At 40.6% G+C, this 21,473-nt stretch overlaps 2 protein-coding genes and 1 long non-coding RNA gene across 3 annotated transcripts; all 3 read left to right on the forward strand.

Annotated features, from left to right (window-relative positions):
• The first annotated feature begins 2,239 nt into the window (after nucleotides 1-2,239).
• Nucleotides 2,240-2,933, forward strand: LOC120716290. Its single transcript, XR_005691862.1, has 2 exons — nucleotides 2,240-2,482; nucleotides 2,648-2,933. It is a non-coding gene; the product is annotated as an uncharacterized LOC120716290 (long non-coding RNA).
• Nucleotides 2,934-6,851: 3,918 nt separating this feature from the next.
• LOC120716278 (ribonuclease inhibitor-like) lies at nucleotides 6,852-12,496 on the forward strand. Its single transcript, XM_040003748.1, has 5 exons — nucleotides 6,852-7,029; nucleotides 8,919-8,970; nucleotides 11,167-11,340; nucleotides 12,219-12,392; nucleotides 12,476-12,496. Exons 1-5 carry the CDS (start codon nucleotides 6,852-6,854, stop codon nucleotides 12,477-12,479), a joined length of 582 nt encoding a protein of 193 aa, XP_039859682.1. The 3' UTR covers nucleotides 12,480-12,496.
• Nucleotides 12,497-19,080: 6,584 nt separating this feature from the next.
• Nucleotides 19,081-19,700, forward strand: LOC120716287 (stonustoxin subunit alpha-like; the record flags this gene model as incomplete). Its single annotated transcript, XM_040003757.1, has 1 exon — nucleotides 19,081-19,700. A coding segment is annotated over one exon (522 nt), but the record flags the coding sequence as incomplete, so codon positions are not given.
• Nucleotides 19,701-21,473: the final 1,773 nt, after the last annotated feature.

Consider the following 21,473-nt stretch of genomic DNA (forward strand, 5'->3'; position numbering starts at 1 on the left):
TCAAGTGTAAAACTCCAGATGGTAGTAGATTTTCCAAAGTGAGAGACAAAAATGGCGGACAGTGCAGCCGATTTTTCCTTTCCAGGGGGCGGAGCTTGAGGATAAAACACGACTAACTTGTTTCTTTTCAACATGATTTGTTCTAAAAGAATGAATATTCTTAAAAAATATGTGAAAATTAAAAGACAAAAATATGTTTAGATGTGAAATTTAAATTAGTCATGCTGGATATATGAAGTAATTCTATGCAGATTCAACAACCACCCTATTGCATTTTTTTCAGTGTGGGCTGAAATAAATAGGCAGAAACATTACTGCTAAATAACCCAAAAAAACCTCTAAAAAGCCTAAAAATGACTAAAAAAAGCAAGGAAATGTGGAACATTGTAATTAGTGAATATTAATAAAGCATAACTGTGCTTTGTTTCTAACCTTGGTAAGTAAGTGCTCTGTAGCCAGAAGGAGATTTCTGTAAAAGTCAAATTAAATGTGAATAGGTTTTGACAGTTATTGTATATAACAAGTGTAAAAAAAAACTTTTGTAATTTTTTTCTCTTTCTGAAAAGGCAGAATAATAAGAAAAGGCTAAAGTACGTCACAATATAATTAATTAAGTTACATATTTTGATTACTTATGGAAGTGTGGAGCTGCCACCCAGGCAAGAAAAATAGAGCTAGTTTATTAAAGTTTATTGTTCTAACATTATGCTTTTCATGTTTGTGTAATATAATATCACATTATTATAATATACATAATTATCACGTTCGCACAATATTTTACGGACGTGAAAATTATGTATATTGTAATAACGTGATATTACATTGTTCAAACATGAAAAGTATATTGTACGAACATGATAGTATATTGTTAGAACGATAAACTTTTCACGTTATAACGTGATATACTTATATTTCTCTTTTGCCTGGGTGGCAGCTCTACCCTTCCGTGCCAAATAAGCGAGAATAAAGTAATATTATTTGAGAAAAGGCACCTGCTAGCTTGATGATGGAGGCTTCATAGACCGGCCACCCGCCTTTTGGCTCCTTGTCGCCACTCCACGAAATAAAGGTCCGTATCTTCCATGCCGGCTAATTATTCATCTTCATTAAAATCTCGTATGTGCTCAGTTGGCAGAATTGAGAATTTTAACTCTTCCATCTTCTGTTTCTTTTCAATTTCAAAAATATAATTTTGTGAGCATCACAAATACAACCTACATTTACCATATATTTGAAATATATTTTGGCCAGCAAAAATTTATTTTTTTACCGTATGGGAATGTTCTGAGAACTTCTAAATCAACAGTTTGCTGAATCCTGATCACCATATTTAGTGTGAGGCAGCTTTCAGCTGACACTGAGATGAAGCAAGGAAAGAAGCAGCTGATATTTGTATATATAATATATATACCCATATATATTAGCACACATGATGGAAAGGAGGATCTCAGCTGATGTGCACATGAATGATTTGTGTTTCCTCTGCAGGTAGAAAGTGTGTGTGAGCTGAGCAGCATGGATCAGTGTGAGGACAGAGAGGAGGGAGCCCCTCCCTCTAAAAGCACTCTGTGTGGGGAACATGAGAGCCAGACCAAAGCTCAGAGGTGAGATGACCATCTCTAACTGTCCATGACTCTTCTCCATGTTTAAATGTCCAACATGTACATTTAAACTCCTGCTGCTCACAGTAGGACCATCACTAGCCCAGCACAATGTAAAGGACTGTGTTTACCTCTTGGTGGTGCTCGGTTCTTACACTGCCAACATTAGTTTAGAATTTCATTCTGCTGATGCTCAGCCTGCAAACCAGTTTCTCTTTGGGATGATTAAGATATTCTAAGTCTTCATGAGCTTCTGTGGCTGCAAATGAAAAACAAATCTTTTCTTCTCTAACAGAATAATCTATAGGAGACATGCTGGACCTGAACCTGAACCCAGGTGTGTGTCCTTTAAGAGTGAGCGGTCTAAAGGTTTCCCCATTCATTTTAAATCCCAGCAGGCACCTGCTGCAGAGAGGTGAGCTGTTAGCAACAGGAACTCTTTGATGTCAGATTGGTGTCTGACTTACATTAACTGCTTGATGTTGTTTCCTGGTCTCTAAACTGCATCTTAAAGGATATCACTGAGGATTTATTTTATTTTATAGGACATGTTCAACATGTACATTTAAGAGTGACAGGTCTAGTGGTCGCAGGATTAACTTTAAAGTCCAGCCTCATTCTGCGGCAAAGAGGTGAGCTGTTAGTAACATGTACTCTTTGATTTCTGCTTGATGTTTTCTGCTTTGACTGCTTGATATTGTTGGATATAAACTGTAGTGCAAACACGTCATTCTCTCAATCCCATTTAAACTGTCTCTTAAAAACAAACCTTTGATTTCTAAACAAGTTAAAATTCACTTCAGCAAACAGGAAGTAATGCTCGTGATCATGTTTTCTTCCATCAGTTATGTTGTGCTGTATGTTGGAGGATGTTAGAGTAGGTAGGGGCGATCGTGGCTCAAGGGTGTGCCCCAGGGTGGCTGTGGCTACAATGCAGCTTGCTATCACCAGTCTGTGAATGGGTGGATGACTAAATGTGTAAAGCGCTTTGGTGTCCTTAGAGATTAGTAAAGCACTATATAAATACAGGCCATTTTACCATTTAGGTAACGCTAACTTTGCTGCACAGATTTCACTTTTACTCCTAAAAGTCAGAGCATCAAAAATGACTCTAACACTGGTTATTAGTTTAACTTCTACAAACTAAAGTCACTCTCCGCTTTTCTTAACTTGTCTGAAAATCAAAATAAAATCAAACTGTAATCTACTAAAATGTAGAAAAGAAAGTTTCCTCTCTGACTTTGTGCCTTTTGGAGATTGGTTCATCTTTTACTCACTGAATTGTTGACAGAAAGAGAAATTAGAAAGCTTTTCCAAAAAATTCAAAAGATTAAAAAAAAATCCGAAGTTGAATTTAGTGCACAGCTCGCTAGTACACCATTTTCAACTTTTAAATGCTAGAATTTTACCCACTTTTGCAGCTAAAAATAGACATGCATGCGTTTTGAAGAGGCAAGGCGTTAAACTGACATGGTAGACCAGTGTGTCTGTTACATGTTTTGCCACGATACTGGATTGTGATTTTACCTTTTAGTTAAACATTTTTATGCTTAACTTTATCTCCCAATGATCCTGATAGGAATTTAACCTTGTCCATCGTGTGATTGAGGTTATAAATGGAAACCAGGTTTCTAATATTTCTGAGATTAAGTTTTTCAGTTCAGCACAACATTCAAACTCAAAGCTAAATAGTAACCCAGGTAGTTGATTCTTATATATATATATATCCATCCATCCATCCATCTTCATCAGACCGTGGCTCAGGGGGTTGGGAAGCGTATCTGTAACCGGAAGGTCGCCGGTTCGATCCCCGGGCTCTCTGTCCTGGTCATTGTGTCAAGACACTTTACCCTACCGCCTACTGGTGTTGGCCAGAGGGGCCGATGGTGCGATATGGCAGCCTTGCTTCTGTCACTCTGCCCCAGGGCAGCTGTGGCTACAACCGTAGCTGCCTCCACCAGTGTGTGAATGTGACTGAATAGTGGCATTGTAAAGCACTTTGGGTGCCTTGAAAAGCGCTATATAAATCCAATCCATTATTATTATTATCCGAGGTCGAGTCCTGGGTCTGCCACGGGGCCTCCTCCCGGTGGGACATGCCCAGAACACCTCACCCAGGAGGCCCCCAGGAGGCATCCTTGTCAGATGCCCGAACCACCTCAGCTGGCTCCTTTCGATGTGGAGCAGCAGCTGCTCTATCTCTAAGGGAGAGGCCAGCCACCCTTCGGAGGAAGCTCATTTCTGCCGCTTGTATCCGCGATCTCGTTCTTTTGGTCACTACCCACAGCTCGTGGCCATAGGTGAGGGTAGGGACGTAGATCGACCGGTAAATTGAGAGCTTTGTTTTTACACTCAGCTCCCTCTTCACCACGACGGACCGGTGCAGCGTCCGCATCACTGCAGCCGCAGCCCCAATCCGTCTGTCGGTCTCAAATCAAATCAAATCAAATCACTTTTATTGTCATATCACATGTGCAGGCACACTGGCACAGCACATGCGAGTGAAATTCTTGTGTGCGAGCCCCACAAGCAACAGAGATGTGCAAACACAACAACACAAACGAGCAAAATACAAGAATGGCTACATCTGAAACTAATAAATATATGTACAATATATAATAGTGTATGCATTTCTGGATGTGTATACTAAATATTTTCCTACGTGTGTGAGTGTGTGTGTGTGTGTGTGTGTGTACACATTTTTACAAATTAAATAGTAAAAAAAAAAAATAATAAAATATATAAAATATACAGAGTTGAATATGTGCAAAACAAGTGGCATTTATATACAGTGTGTAGTGCATAATGTTAAAGTTCCAGTAGTGAAGCTGAGGTGTCTATGAAGTGTTCAGCAGTCTGATGGCCTGATGGAAGAAGCTGTCTCTCAGTCTGCTGGTACGGGACCGGATGCTGCAGAACCTCCTTCCTGATGGAAGCAGTCTGAACAGTTTATGGCTGAACAGTTTATCTCCGGCTCCCTTCTCCCATCACTCGCGAACAAGACCCCGAGATACTTGAACTCCTCCACTTGGGGAAGGAACTCATCCCCGACCCGGAGTGGGCACTCCACCCTTTTCCGGCTGAGAACCATGGCCTCAGATTTGGAGGTGCTGATCCTCATTCCTGCTCCTTCACACTTGGCTGCGAACCATTCCAGTGCGAGCTGGAGGCCTTCACCCGATGAAGCCAACAGAACCACATCATCCGCAAAAAGAGATGAGATTCTGAGGCCACCAAAGTGAAAGCCCTCCGCCACTTGGCTGCGCCTAGAAATCCTGTCCATTAAAGTTATGAACAGAATCTGCGACAAAGGGCAGCCCTGGCGGAGCCCATCACCTACCGGGAACGAGTCCGACTTATTGCTGGCAATGCGAACCAAGCTCTTACAACGGTTGTATAGGGATCGAATGGCCAGTAGCTATGGGCCAGACACCCCATACTCCCGCAGAACCTCCCACAGGACACCCCGAGGGACACGGTCGAATGCCTTCTCCAAGTCCACAAAACACATGTAGACTGGTTTGGCAAACTCCCATGCACCCTCAAGTATCCTCGAGAGGATAAAGAGCTCGTCCAGTGTTGCGCGACCAGGACGAAAACCGCATTGTTCCTCCTGTATCCGAGGTTCGACTAGCGGACGAACTCTCCTTTCCAGCACCCTGGCATAGACTTTCCCAGGGAGGCTGAGGAGTGTGATCCCCCTGTAGTTGGAACACACCCTCTGGTCTCCCTTATATATAGAAATACTAAATCTTTCTCACTACAGGGAGTCATCTCATATTTGTCATAGTCAAAATATAACTGACTGGATCTTTATCCTTTGCTTGAGCTAACTGAGGTAATAGTCTTTGGCGCCAAAGAAAAACGATTACAGGTCACCAGAGAACTTCAATCTATACATCTAAAAACCACAAACCAGGCGAGAAATGTGGGTGTAGTGATGGATGCAGACCTAAACTTAGAAAAACACATTAAGACAATAACAAAGTCAGCTTACTATCACCTCAAGAATATTTCAAGGATAAAAGATCTGATGTCTCAACAGGACCTGGAAAAACTAGTCCCTGCATTCATCTTTAGTAGGCTTAATTACTGTAACAGCATCTTTACAGGTCTACCTAAAAAATCAGTCAGACAACTACAGCTCATTCAGAACTCTGCTGCTCGAGTCTTCACTAAGACCAAAAAAGTGGACCACGTCAGTCCAGCTCTGAGGTCTTTACACTGGCTGCCTGTCCGTCAGAGGATAGACTTTAAAGTTCTGATGCTGGTCTATAAAGCTCTGAATGGTTTAGGACCAAAATACATCAATGACCTCCTGACCCAGTACGAACCTTCCAGATCCCTCAGGTCATCTGGATCCGGTCTTTTATCAGTTCCCAGAGTCAGAACCAGACACGGAGAAGCTGCATTCAGCTTTTAGGCTCCTTATATCTGGAACAAACTCCCAGAAAGCCTCAGATCAGCTGAAACACTCAGTTTATTTAAATCCAGGTTGAAGACTCACCTATTCTCAGCTGCATTTGAATAAAGCACCAAATCCACACTTTTAAGCTTAAATTTCAAAACTTACATTAACTACTGATTTTATCTACTGTTCTGATTTTATCTGTTTTGATTTTATATACTGTTTTGTTTGTTTGTTTGTTAAATGGGTTTAGAGCTCTGGGTAGCTCCCCAACTGGGTCTAGACTGGGTCTAGAGAGTATTTTAAATTCAGGGAATTTAAAATAGAAAGTAGCTCGTCCACAGAAGGACTGGTAGCTCCCCTTAAGATAAGGGTTCAGATCGCGCGAACAAGTGTGAATGAATGTGTGTGTTTAGTTAATTTGTTTGTTTGCTTGTTTTAATCAATTTTTAAATCATGCTTTTTATCTGTTTTTGTTTCTAATGTCTCTGTAAAGCACTTTGAATCACCTTGTTGTTGAATTGTGTTATACAAATAAATTTGCCTTGCCTTGCCTTCTTCACGTTTCCTTCAAAGAGTGGACCAGGACAGCTCAGAGGTGCCCAGTGGTCAGTCTGCCCAGCAGCATCAAACACACCTGGACTCCGTATTTATGGTCTGTACTTGTACAACAACTACTTTTACATCTATTCTGTTCACAGTCATCTCCATGCTGCTTTGTAGATCAGTGGATCGTCAGTGTGTCCAACATGGATCTGATGTTTGGCTCCATGATTTCAGCCTGATTGGCTCATTCATAAAGTATTCTGTTCCAGCTGCTGGAGGACAACATCATCACTTTTATGAAGAACGAGCTAAAGGAGATGCAGAAGGTTCTGAGTCCAGATTACCCAGAATGCTTAGAGAGTCAGAGGGAGGATGATGAGAAGAGCGGGATCAGCAGAAAAGCATTTGTAAAGATCACACTGAACTTCCTGAGGAAAATGAAACAGAAGGAGCTGGCTGATCGTCTGCAGAGCAGTAAGATGATTTATATAAAGATTTGAGCTGCTGGATGAACGAGACACCAATATATTAAAAGATGGGAAAACGTGGGTTGCTCAGTGGGAGAGAAATTGGTTTGTGAACTTTGTAAGAAATGTACCAATTGTTGATGTTTAATTTTTTTTATTATCAATCAGAACTTCAAGATGCTGTTTGTCATCGTAACATTAAATCTAAGCTGCAGAAGAAGTTCCAGTGTGTGTTTGAGGGCATTGCTAAAGCAGGAAACCCAACCCTCCTGAATCAGATCTACACAGAGCTCTACATCATAGAGGGAGGGACTGCAGAGGTCAATGATGAACATGAGGTCAGACAGATTGAAACAGCATCCAGGAAACAAGACAGACCAGATACAACAATCAGACAAGAAGACATCTTTAAAGCCTCACCTGGAAGAGATGAACCAATCAGAACAGTGCTGACAAAGGGAGTGGCTGGCATTGGGAAAACAGTCTTAACACAGAAATACAGCCTGGACTGGGCTGAAGACAAAGCCAACCAGGACATCCAGTTCATATTTCCATTCACTTTCAGAGAGTTGAATGTGCTGAAAGAGGAAAAGTTCAGCTTGGTGGGACTTGTTCATCACTTCTTTACAGAAACCAAAGAAGCAGGAATCTGCAGCTTTGAAGACTTCCAGGTTGTGTTCATCTTTGATGGTCTGGATGAGTGTCGACTTCCTCTGGACTTCCACAAAACTACAATCCTAACTGACCCTAGAAAGTCCACCTCAGTGGATGTGCTGCTGATAAACCTCATCAGGGGGAAACTGCTTCCCTCTGCTCGCCTCTGGATAACCACACGACCTGCAGCAGCCAATCAGATCCCTCCTGACTGTGTTGGCATGGTGACAGAGGTCAGAGGGTTTGCTGACCGACAGAAGGAGGAGTACTTCAGGAAGAGATTCAGAGATGAGGAGCAGGCCAGCAGGATCATCTCCCACATCAAGACATCACGAAGCCTCCACATCATGTGCCACATCCCAGTCTTCTGCTGGATCACTGCTACAGTTCTGGAGGATGTGCTGGAAACCAGAGAGGGAGGACAGCTGCCCAAGACCCTGACTGAGATGTACATCCACTTCCTGGTGGTTCAGGCCAAAGTGAAGAAGGTCAAGTATGATGGAGGAGCTGAGACAGATCCACACTGGAGTCCAGAGAGCAGGAAGATGATTGAGTCTCTGGGAAAACTGGCTTTTGATCAGCTGCAGAAAGGAAACCTGATCTTCTATGAATCAGACCTGACAGAGTGTGGCATCGATATCAGAGCAGCCTCAGTGTACTCAGGAGTGTTCACACAGATCTTTAAAGAGGAGAGAGGACTGTACCAGGACAAGGTGTTCTGCTTCATCCATCTGAGTGTTCAGGAGTTTCTGGCTGCTCTTCATGTCCATCTGACCTTCATCAACTCTGGACTCAATCTGATGGAAGAACAACAAACAACCTCCTGGTGGTTTAAACCATCTCTCCACCAGAGTGCTGTGAACAAGGCCTTACAGAGTCCAAATGGACACCTGGACTTGTTCCTCCGCTTCCTCCTGGGTCTTTCACTGCAGACCAATCAGACTCTCCTACAAGGCCTGCTGGCACAGACAGGAAGTAGCTCACAGACCAATAAGAAAACAGTCCAGTACATCAAGGAGAAGCTCAGTGAGAATCTGTCTGCAGAGAAAAGCATCAATCTGTTCCACTGTCTGAATGAACTGAATGATCGTTCTCTAGTGGAGGAGATCCAACAGTCCCTGAGATCAGGAAGTCTCTCCACAGATAAACTGTCTCCTGCTCAGTGGTCAGCTCTGGTCTTCATCTTACTGTCATCAGAGAAAGATCTGGATGTGTTTGACCTGAAGAAATACTCTGCTTCAGAGGATTCTCTTCGGAGGCTGCTGCCAGTGGTCAAAGCCTCCAACAAAGCTCTGTAAGTACATTTGTACCCATCCCTTTACTTTTATCATGCAATTGAGTTAGTAATTAGTTTCATCAGACTTTATATCTTTGTAAAAATTGGTATGGGAAATGCTCCAAGCACTAGAAGAACCTTGATTTGAAACCATAACTATATTATTAAGCTTAATAAACCTACAAACATGTAGTAGGTTTACAGTTTCTTTTCAGAATTTCTAATTTAGAAGGCGGAGGAGTTGGAGCAGCCGGCTTTTTGAAACTGGCTAATCATTCTTGTTCCGGCGCCCCCCATATGTGACAGCCTGTTACAGCAGGTCTTCTCATTCTGAGCTTCTTTCTTATCTCCTCTTTATTTTCTCGTAATTTTTTGTAACTGAAGTTTTAACAATTAGATTCTGCAATCATGGACTACCGTTTTGTGCTAGTCTTGATCGTTTTTTTCTGTTGCTTTTTTCAAACTTTTTTACCTGTCTTTGGGGACCCAGCACATTGATCCTGTCATTTACAGTAGGGATCAGCTGTTAGCGCTGCATACAGTGGTGTTGCTAGTGTTCCAGATTAACTGGCATCGCAGATAAACTGGCGTTGGTTGAACAGATGTGTGGTAGACTTGCTTTTCAGGAGCTGCTACCGACAAACCAGCAAATAAACACCAAATACAAAATTACATCTGTGACATTTCTGAGGTTGCCTCAAACACAGTCCACCAGTCTTGTTGCTGCTGAACAATAAAATGTTTAAAAATGTTGCAAGCTTAACTGGTGATATTCTCATGCACGGGGTGATCGCGAAAACGGCAGACAATTAACACCACACCAGTGCTGTTCACAGGACAGCAAGTCACAAATGTAATATTTGGTGTTTATTTGCTGGTTTGTCGCTAGCGGCTCCTGAGAAGCAATTCTACCACACATCTATTCGACTAACACCAGTTGAGTTTTTCTAATTTTTACTATGTAACTTTGCACTGTCCACTTTCTGCTATAACAAAACAAATTTCCTGAGTGGTACTAATAAAGTTCATCTCATCTCATCTCATCTCATCTCATCAAAAAAAAGGTATATTTTTGGAGAGGTGAGCTGAGAGGAGAATGAAGTAAAACATGTTATTTTGGCTAGGAAATTAAAAGAGCAACCAAACCAAGATAAGATAAGATAACCTTTATTAGTCCCACATGTGGGAAATTTGTTTTGTCACAGCAGGAAGTGGACAGTGCAAAAGTTATAAAGTTATAAAAATTAGAATACAATAAGAATAAAATGCTGTACACAACTGTACAGAATAGAATAAAATACTATATACAGTAGAATAAATAGAATAAAATATACAATAGGATAAAAATAGAATACAAATGCTGTATACAACTGAGTAAAAATAATGCCAACAATGCCAGAAAAGATTATTGCACTGAGTGTTATTGCACATGTGTGGATGTGTTTGATCAGTTAAAGTCTTTGTTGTGGAGTCTGACAGCAGTGGGGAGGAAAGACCTGCGAAATCTCTCCGTCCCACACCGTGGGTGCCGCAGTCTCCCACTGAAGGAGCTGCTCAGTGCTGTCACAGTCTCCTGCATGGGGTGGGAGATGTTGTCCAACAGGGATGACAGCTTAGCCGCCATTCTCCTGTCACTCACCACCTCCACTGGGTCCAGAGGGCAGAACAGAGCTGGCCCTTCTGAAGATGGCTGAGGCCAACACAGAGTCATAGAAGGTCTTCAGGAGTGGGCCCTCCACCCCAAACGACCTGAGTCTCTGCAGCAGGTACAGCCTGCTCTGCCCTTTCCTGTAGAGGGCCTCTGAGTTATGGGTCCAGTCCAGTCTATTGTTCAGATGAACACCAAGGTACCTGTAGCTGTCCACAGCCTCGATGTCCATACCTTGGATGTTCAGTGGTTGCAGTGGCCCAGGCCCAGTATGTGATTAAAAAATGATTACTTTGAACTCTATTTAATCAAAGATTTAAGAATTAGAAGAGTGACAGAAAATACTTTCTGTCTGTAGCAATAGGTACAGAGGTAGTATTACTGAATCTTCCTGCTCCTCACTGGTTTACATTTAGATGTAGAAGTTTAGTTATAATTTGGCCAAGAAATCTTCACTTTTTTCCAAAAGATAAAATGTAATATACAATACATTTATCAATATAACCTATTTGGCTCTCTTCTCTTAGTTTAACATATGAGGTGAATTGATTGCAATTCTTTTTCAGACTGAGTGGCTGTACCATCTCAGCAAGAAGCTATGAAGCTCTGTCCTCAGTTCTCAGCTCCAAGTCCTCTTATCTGATAGAACTGGACCTGAGTAACTCTGACCTGCAGGATTCAGGAGTGAAGATTTTGTCTGTTGGAGTGAAGAGTCCACATTGCAAACTAGAAACTCTCAGGTCAGGACTCAGAGTTTTCCACTGATTACAATTTAAAATCTGCATCATAAACCTACCATAAACATTTACCCTTTAATCTCAGTCTTATCTTTTATCTCTTATCTCTTATCTTTGGGTTGAATTTTACAAGGTGTAATGCATTTTCATAGCCATATTTTTAATGAAGTTGTTAAAAGAAAATGTTTTCATAGACATTTTTATTGTCTTTTATTCATGTTTTACTATTTATTTTTTTAACTTTTATCATTGTTCTTTATAAAGTACTTTTGTCAACCACGGTGTTTTTAAAGTGCTCTATAATTAAAGTTGAATTGGATTGGACTGTTACATTCAGATATTTAGGATTATGTCACAATGACATGTTTAGGTATTTACTGGACATGAATGAACATGATTTTGATAAGAGTGCAGAAGCCTATGTAATGAACTAATAATGTATGTTGATCTTAAAGTCAAAGATTTCAGTGTCACTAAAGTGGCTCTCGTTACCTGATTAGATCACTATGCTAAATGACTCTGAACCTATTATGTGATATTGAGTCTTTGTGTTTAAAATCAATTATATGTGCAACCTTTACACTGATGATATTATTTAGAAATACTTTAAATATGAAATGGGTTCAGTAATATCAGTCAGTTGTGCCCAGCTCTAAAGTGAATTCCTTTAATTTCATAAAACTATTAATCCCAAAGGAAAGTCAAAACAGTTTGGTCCTAATCTGAACTTTAAGTCTCTCTAAACCCATTAGGCAGTTTGTATGCGAGTTTATTATGAAACCCATGTCACCAGTCAGATATAGGATACCTTCTGTGATAATCTTATTGTATTTGCTCTTTTAGTTCTTTCACAGATGGATTGTTGTTTTGTGTGTCTGCAGTCTGTCAGGCTGTCTGATCACAGAGGAAGGCTGTACTTCTCTGGCCTCAGCTCTGAGCTCCAACCCCTCCCATCTGAGAGAGCTGGACCTGAGCTACAATCATCTAGGTGACTCAGGAATGAAGCTGCTGTCGGCTGGACTGAAGGATCCAGGCTGGAGACTGGACACTCTCAGGTATGGAGATAATGTCTGATAGAGGAGGAAGAGCTGGAAACATTTCCTGTGTCCTTCACTCACTTCCTGTTTGTTTCCTGCAGATGAGACATGAACAATCACACATGCAGGAACACTTTTTGTTTGCTAACAACCAAAACACTGTTGTAACTGAACAGTAAATTAGATTAACGTAGGAGGAAAAGAAAAAGACTTCTCCAGCAACAAGTTGTGAATATCTCAGTTAAAAGATAAATATTCTGGGAAAAACGTGTTTCCCTCTGGGACTGACTGAGATTAGATTAGATTAATCTCTGTTTATAGGGGCCGAGGACATTTTTATCTTGATTAGATAACCACTGGAAGAAGTGGAAACTGTTAGCCAAGCTTTATCAAAAGAAAATGGTAGAAAATGTATTTCAGTGCTTTTGATATTCTAAGGCCACAATTTGACTAGATATGAGGAATAGCAGGGTCCAGAAAGTGTTACTGCCTCTGGAAAGTGCATCTAAAGACCTGATGAAGAAAGTGAAGAAAACATCAAAGACTGAGCAGAAGAAACTGGCAGAGGCAGTTTTTCACATTTTATCTGGAATCATGGGTACACTGCGGTGAGATATGATAGGCTTGGTGTTGCTGGTGGAGGATGTGCAATGTTCATTAACCCAAGCATCGCATAGAGGGAACTGGCTAAAGGAGATGATCTGGGGCACCTAGCAGTTGAAGTATGGTCAGATGGAGTCTCACTGTAATGAACTTTCATAATCCTTGTAAAAAAACAAAAAAACAAAAACTAGATTATAGTTTAGGAACACAAAAGACCTAACAAGTTTCAAACTTTCAGAGGGCAGAAGGAGACTGACAGGTGACTCTCAGTGATGTTAGCTGACAGCAGAAAAAATTCAGTGCACTAACATGAAAATCAGAGTGTTTGCTGAATATGAAATATGAATATGAAATATTAACCCTTTAAGACCTTCCATAGAACCAAGTCCGCCAGAGCTTATATTATATTTTTACATGCTGTAGTGCCATTTTTTGGGAGTATTTTAAGTTGTGTTACGAGTTCAAAATTGGGGATGGACACAAGAGAAAAAACCACAATAACAACACTGGTCCGGTCGGGTTGAGTCAAACGATGATTTTAATGATCACACGCGTGGGAGATGGACACCGTACGCAGACAGCCTCAGATCTCAAAATGGTGGAGCATTGATCAAACTCTTATAGCCTCTGGTGTCTCCACCTTATCATAAAAAGCCTAAACATTCACATTCTTTCTCTCACACGGCGCCTAAGCTACGACCTTGGCTCCCTGTTTATCTGCTCCTGCTGAGATGGGGCAGAAAACTCCAGCATGCTCTGTTCTAATCAGACAAATAAGACAATAACTCTCTGTGTACAGTATTTCTTATAACTCAGCAGTATAATGCATCATAAAGCAATGTCATTCATTCACAATAAATCAGCAGTTTAATGTAATGCAAATCAGTTTAACTAATGCAATAGTTATCAGCTTCTTCTAATTCAGGAGAATAATGCAAACTAAAACTACATAATAATTCACAATCTTTAATTCGGGGTATAACATGGCATAAAATAGCACTACAATCCAACAGTTGCTATACATCAATACAACCATTATAGCCCAAATTTTAATAATATGTCTGCATTAAGTGCATAGTAATTACATGAATTGCAAAGAAGTGCAATAAACTACAAAAAAATTGAAAATCGTTTTTGTTTTTTTAACATATGTTTCTAGTTAGAGAGATTTAAGAGGCTTATCCCTCAAAACTGCACAGCAAATTCTGGTCTTTGGAATAAACTCTCTGGGAGTTCAGATGAACTACATTTGAGTGTACATGCGTGACCATGGAATGAACTCTCGCAGAGTTAGAGTAACTCTTTTCCGGGAGTTGATTTTTCAACTCTTTATAGGAGTTAAAACTAAACTCTCATGGAGTAAAATTTCTACTACCATATAGACTAAAATTTAACTTATAACTAGAGTTAAGTTTGATATTAACTCTTTTATAGTGTTACTCATCAAATGAAAAATGTTTTAGGTTTTAGGTGCAAATTACTACAAAAACACAATACTGATTATTATGAATGTATGAATTTTATTTATCAAAAATAACTTATTCAAATATGAATGCTGCATGCATTAACATACATTCTGTGTAACAGCACTGTAATAGCATAACATCCACCATTATTGGCAGCTAAACAGTTGAGGTCAGATAGGCCTAACATTGGGTGAAAAGAAAAAAAAAACAGAATTAAAGGAAAAAAATGACTACAGAATAAGCACTTCTTATAATGCAGTGTTAACGTGAGGAATTCTCTGTAAAGTCTCCATCAAGCCAACAAATTAAGTAATGCAACTCTCTCACAGAACATAAAATTGTGAATCACACCCATATGACATTTGGGCATCAAAACATTTGAAATGTCTTACTTCCTCCCTTTCTAGGACCAGTATCTTCTTAGAAACATGTTTCAAGATTAACATACATAACAAAAACAGCTATATATGTGGAGAGAGAGAGAGAGAGAACGTCTTGTTACACACTACAGTTGCAGAGCAAACTACATGAAATACTATATTAAATTATTTTTCTCTAATCTGTTTTATCTTCGTGTTTAAGCTTTTTCAAATAATGGCAACTAAAGAGTCAAGTATAAGTCAATTAAGTACTGTATCTACATTTCTTTCATGTATGCTGTCCAATAGAGGCTGAACCGTTTGAAGTCCGGCATCACTCGTGTCACTGCTCTGACTGCTGGTGGTTGAGACAGACAATGTATCTGTTAGACTTGGAGAGGAGGGCTCTTCCACATGTTGCTTCAGGACAGTCAAATCTGAGGGTGACAAATAAAAATATTAGAATATAAGGCATATACAATCAAAAACACAACACAACAAAGATACCATGTATGCACACAGGGCCAGTAAATTGCACGCTTTGATTAAATTATACTTTCTCCCAGGAGAACAGATGGTTATTTTGTATTTTATTATGGTAATATACAATTTACATACCACAAGGTGTGAGTGTCACATAGTGTGTTAGGTCTGAGCAGTCACGCAGCTTCTTGGATGATTGTGTTTCCAGGATGTCTGAAATGCATGTGATAAATCCAACTTACTGTTGAGCCATTAAAACAGCATTTTGTGATTGTTACCACAGGATATTAGACAAATTAAAAATGTTTATTTAAGAGTAACTGTACAAATCAAATCCTTCAAAATCTATCAGAGCATATATTTACTTACCTTCAGCTGTATAGATGACAAAACACACCTCTTTAACTGCAGCAAGTTCAGGAAAGACATCCTCATCCACCTCTATACCCAGCTCATCTGTGACTTTCAGTGCTGCATTTTCTGGTCTTCTGCTGCACTGAAGTAAAATCATCACTCAGTTACTAACAACATTATCATTTCCTCTTTAATGACTTAGTACAAACCATAACTTACCTGCTCTCACAAAATCTGTGAAGCTGACTTCTTCCAATTTTGCATATTTCTTTGTCTCTCTGTGTTTTACTTTTATCAACATCTTGGCCACCTATGGAAAAAAATACCTTTACTACTATGAAACACAACACAAGAAGAGGTTGTTTATGGTAACTTTATGTAAACTGTGTATAACTTAATCAATAAACACTTTCTTACATTGAGTTACCCTGTCCACACTAAATATTGCTTAAAAGCTATTTAGCTAGGCTAGGTTTAGCAGACAATGTGACCGCATGTTTGCTGTGTCCTTGTCTTTACAGTTCTGGAGACAGGGTTGTGTGCATATCTCATTGTGCAGCAGGACTAACTACCTGATGTTAATGGTACCTCAACATCTCATCAGTGCAGGCTGCACCTCTCTTTGGTTAAATACGGCCATTACCATGAGTCTAAACAGAATATTACTGTAGTTAGCTAACGTTAAATTAAACGTTAGTGTTAAAATTAAGAAATAGAAATAAACGTTTTCATTGACAACGTGAAATACAGTAAGATAAATTAGTTAGCTAACTTTTGACTAGCATTAGCCTAGCTGCTATCTCCAAATCAGCAAACTTCTTAGCATTCGAGAAACGACACAGAAAGTCATGAAGTCAAACATAACTTTTAAAAACACCAGTATAGGCTCATACGGCCCTGAAGGTAAGAAACTACATTTCCACAAAATGACGTCACTTCCAGTTTCGGGCAGGTCATAGCGGACATGCGATTGTTCGCGCTGATGTCTATTTCAATGTAGGAAGTGTTACAAACAGTTGATCGGATCGGCAAAGCATGTTTCTGGAATATTATGTTTTTGTTGCCGCTAGCACTTTTTATGCAATTTTTGTAAAGCTGTATGTGGAAGGAAACCGTGACCTAGGAAAAGCTGATGGCATAAGATGTAAGTACAACTCCTCTGGTTTCATATGCAAAAAAAAAACCAGATTGCGCTAGCTTATGTGGGTGTTGTTCTACCGGGATTTAAAAATGAACAGGTGTCAGGTGGCATTAAATCATATGAAAACAACGCTGCGATAACTCATAAGACAGAGGTCCTGTACAGTAACCACACTGACACCAAGAGGAGAGAAACAGCTGGCAGCAAAGGCAGGGAGGTGTCGTTTCCAGCTAACCAGAAGAGGAATATAAAGATAATGAAGGTCACAGTTTGAATCAGTCATATTTCATATAATACAGTGGTGTACTGACAGATCCAGGATCCAAATCATCAGCAGTTTGATTCACGTATGGATTGAAGTGTATTTGTGAAAATGTTGGACTTTTCCTTAATCAGTGTGTAACAGTACAGCGGGGAAAATAAGTATTTGACACATCAGCATTTTTATCAGTAAGGGGATTTCTAAGTGGACTATTGACACAACATTTCCACCAGATGTTGCCATCAAGCCAAATATTGAAGTCATACAAACAAATCAGAACATTTAAGTACACAAGTTGAATCATATTAAATAAAGTGAAATGACACAGGGAATAAGTATTGAACACACTTTATTTAATACTTTGTAGAAAAGCCTTTGTTGGTGATTACAGCTTCTAGACGCCTCCTGTATGGATAGACCAGTCGTCTGCATTGCTCAGGAGTGATTCTGGCCCATTCTTCCACACAAACGGTCTTTAAATCTTGAAGGTTCCTTGGGCCTCTTTTATGAACTTTGATCTTCAGTTCTCTCCATAGATTTTCTATGGGATTTAGGTCAGGTGATTGACTGGGCCATTCAAGCAACTTGATTTTCTTTCTTTGAAACCACTTCATTGTTTCCTTGGCCTGTGTTTGGGATCATTGTCTTGCTGAAATGTCCACCCTCTTTTCATTTTTAGCTTCCTGGTAGATGGCAGCAGATTTTTATCCAGAATGTCACGGTACATCTCTCCATTCATCCTGCCTTCAATAATATGAAGTCTGCCAGTACCCCTTGCTGAAAAGCAGCCCCAAACCATGATGCTACCACCCCCAAACTTAACTGTTGGTATGGTGTTCTTGGGGTGGTGAGCAGTGCCATTTCTTCTCCAAACATGGTGTGTGGAATGGCTGCCAAAAAGTTCAATTTTGCTTTCATCTGACCATACTATAGTCTTCCAATAATCCACAGGCTTCTCCAAATGCTGTTGCGCAAATTTTAACCGAGCCTTGACATGCTTTTTGTTCAGCAATGGAGTCTTGCGTGGTGAGCGTGCATGGATGCCATGGCGGTTCAGTGCATTGCTTATAGTTTTCTTTGAAACAACAGTACCTGCTGATGCAAGGTCTTCCTGAAGTTCTGTCCGAGTGGTTCTTGGCTCTTGGAGAACTCTCCTGATTATTCTTTGGACTCCTCGGACAGGGATCTTGCGTGGAGCACCTGATCGTGGCAGGTTTATGGTGAACTGATGCTCTTTCCATTTCCGGATAATGGCCCCCACAGTGCTCACAGGAACATTCAGCATTCTGGAAATGCACCTATAACCATTCCCATCACAATGCTTTTCAACGATAAGATTACGAAGATCTTGAGAGAGTTCTTTGCTTTTACCCATCATGAAGTCTTTCCTGTGTGCCTTCTGGGTAATGAGGAGCCTTTATAGGCCATCAATTAGGACTAAAGCAGCTGATATCAATTAGTACTGATAGGGGACAGGATTTCTCTATCAATACTGACAGATTTCAGGTGATCTCCTGGCTTTCTATGTCATTTTGCCCCCTGTTATCTTCATGTATTCAATACTTATTCCCTGTGTCATTTCACTTTATTTAATATGATTCAACTTGTGTACTTAAATGTTCTGATTTGTTTGTATGACTTCAATATTTGGCTTGATGGCAACATCTGGTGGAAATGTTGTGTCAATAGTCCACTTAGAAATCCCCTTACTGATAAAAATGCTGATGTGTCAAATACTTATTTTCCCCGCTGTATGTGTATGAGAGCCATGTAATGTCCATGTGTGCATGCTGACTGTGCTGCTCTGACCCCCCTCCTCCTTTCAGGGTGGAGCCTGCTGGAGTCCGATGGTTGACACCAGGTCTGAGGAAGTGTAAGTGTGTTTTTAATGTGATTCATGAAAACAAAGCAGCACACATTCAACCATCTTCATCATGTCAGGAGTCATCATCAAAGTGTCAATCAATGAACAGATGATGGATCAATAACTGCAGCTGGATTGTGTTTGTTCTCTCCATCAGATTCCTGTCAACTCACAATCGACACAAACACAGTGAACACAAAGCTCCAACTGTCTGACAACAACAGGAAGGTGACACATGTGGAGGAGGTTCAGTCATATCCTGATCATCCAGACAGATTTGAAGTTTATCATCAGCTGCTGTGTGAAAATGGTCTGACTGGTCGCTGTTACTGGGAGGTCGAGTGGAGAGGAGACGTTTATATATCAGTGAGTTACAGAAGCACCAGAAGGAAAGGAGGCAGTGCTGACTGTGTGTTTGGATACAATGATCAGTCCTGGAGTCTGAGCTGCTCTGATGATGGTCGTTTTCGTGTCTGGCACAATAACAGACAAACATCCATCTCCTCCTCCTCCTCCTCCTCCTCTGTCTCTAACAGAGCAGCAGTGTATGTGGACTGTCCTGCTGGCACTCTGTCCTTCTACAGAGTCTCCTCTGACACTCTGATCCACCTCCACACCTTCAACACCACATTCACTGAACCTCTTTATCCTGGGTTTTGGGTCTGTTCATCTGGTTCCTCAGTGTCCCTGTGCTGAGTTGAGTGTAAAGAGTGTCTCCTGTTACAGAAACACTCTGACTGTTGAACAGATAGTTCAGTCTGTACATGTCTGTCTCTTTCACTCCCTTCATTGGCTTCCTGTTAAATCCAGAATTGAATTCAAAACCCTGCTCCTCACATACAAGGTCTTAAATAATCAGGCCCCATCTGATCTTAATGACCTTGTAGTACCATATCACCCTATTAGAGCACTTGGCTCTCGCTCTGCAGGCCTACTTGTTGTTCCTAGAGTATTTAAAAGTAGAATGGGAGGCAGAGCCTTCAGTTTTCAGGCCCCTCTTCTGTGGAACCAGCTTCCAGTTTGGATTCAGGAGACAGACACTATCTCTACTTTCAAGATTAGGCTTCAAACTTTCCTTTTTGCTAAAGCATATAGTTAGGGCTGGACCAGGTGACCCTGAATCCTCCCTTAGTTATGCTGCAATAGATGTAGGCTGCCGGGGGATTCCCATGATGCATTGAGTTTTTCCTTTCCAGTCACCTTTCTCACTCACTATGTATTAACAGACCTCTCTGCATTGAATCATATCTGTTATTAACCTCTGTCTCTCTTCCACAGCATGTCTTTATCCTGTCTTCCTTCTCTCACCCCAACCAATCACAGCAGATGGCCCCGCCCCTCCCTGAGCCTGGTTCTGCTGGAGGTTTCTTCCTGTTAAAAGGGAGTTTTTCCTTCCCACTGTCGCCAAAGTGCTGCTCATAGGGGGTCATATGATTGTTGGGTTTTTCTCTGTATCTATGAAGCGCCTTGAGGCGACTTTTGTTGTGATTTGGTGCTATATAAATAAAATTGAATTGAATCGAATTGAATCGAATTGAATTGAATTGAATTGAATTCAAACACGTTTTCAGATTCATGATTCAATCAGTTGATGTTTGAAACTCTTCTAAATTATTCCTTGTAAACTTCTTCCTCTTCAGTCCTTTAAAGATGGAAGCTCCCATTATTCCAGGATCCACATGTTGTTTTTCTGTCTTTTTCCACTCAAAGCTTCAAAGTGAATCTCAGTATGTTGTGTTTCTCTGAAGCTCCTCTGCATTTTCAACAAGTCTGAGCTCATTAAAATGAATCCAAATGTTTGATTTCTCTTTCTTAATGGGATGTTTCCAAACTCTCCACATGCTCTGTTTCACTCATTATTGGAAGCTCATCATTTGAAAATGTTTCAGCCATATAAGTTGAAAATATTGGCTCAATAGTTTTGAATGCAGTTCTAAGCAGAATATGATTGTATTGAGGATAGGGATGGGTATCGAAAACCGGTTCTTGTTGAGAACCGGTTCCCACTGTTTCAATTCCTTGGAAGTGTTTGCCATTTTTGCAAATGATTCCCTTATCGATTCCCGTCGCCCGGAATGACGTCACCACGTTGCGGAACATCATTTACCTGGCAGGAAACACGGCGCCTAAGCGGCTCAAACGCACAAAAGTTTGGTTATACTTTACGAGAACGGATGACAACGGGGCAACTTGCAAAGTAGATATTTCATTTAAGGGAGGAAACACTACGAATATGCAAAAAACACATGATAACCTTAAATGAATGTCGTGTTTTTAATTCCGCTCCGGACTCGTGAATCTCAACCCAGCAGCACGTCCTCTCCCGTTAATGCGGCAGGTAAATAATCAACAACAGTGCATATTCTGTTAGCGCGATCTGCCTTATCACAAAACCTGCCATCACTGTGCATTTAGGTGATCATGATGAGACAGAGTCTGGCTCAGATGCTGGCAGTTCTCGCTGCAGTCTACCGGTAGCGTCTCCTTTCAAGCCAGGATAGACGAATGTCACCGAGCAGTGTCTAAGTTTGTGGTCAAAGGCTTGCACCCATTTGCCACAGCAGGTG

This window comes from Simochromis diagramma, unplaced genomic scaffold (assembly GCF_900408965.1).
Source record: "Simochromis diagramma unplaced genomic scaffold, fSimDia1.1 OVJJ01000466.1, whole genome shotgun sequence".
NCBI classification, from domain to species: Eukaryota; Metazoa; Chordata; class Actinopteri; order Cichliformes; family Cichlidae; genus Simochromis; species Simochromis diagramma.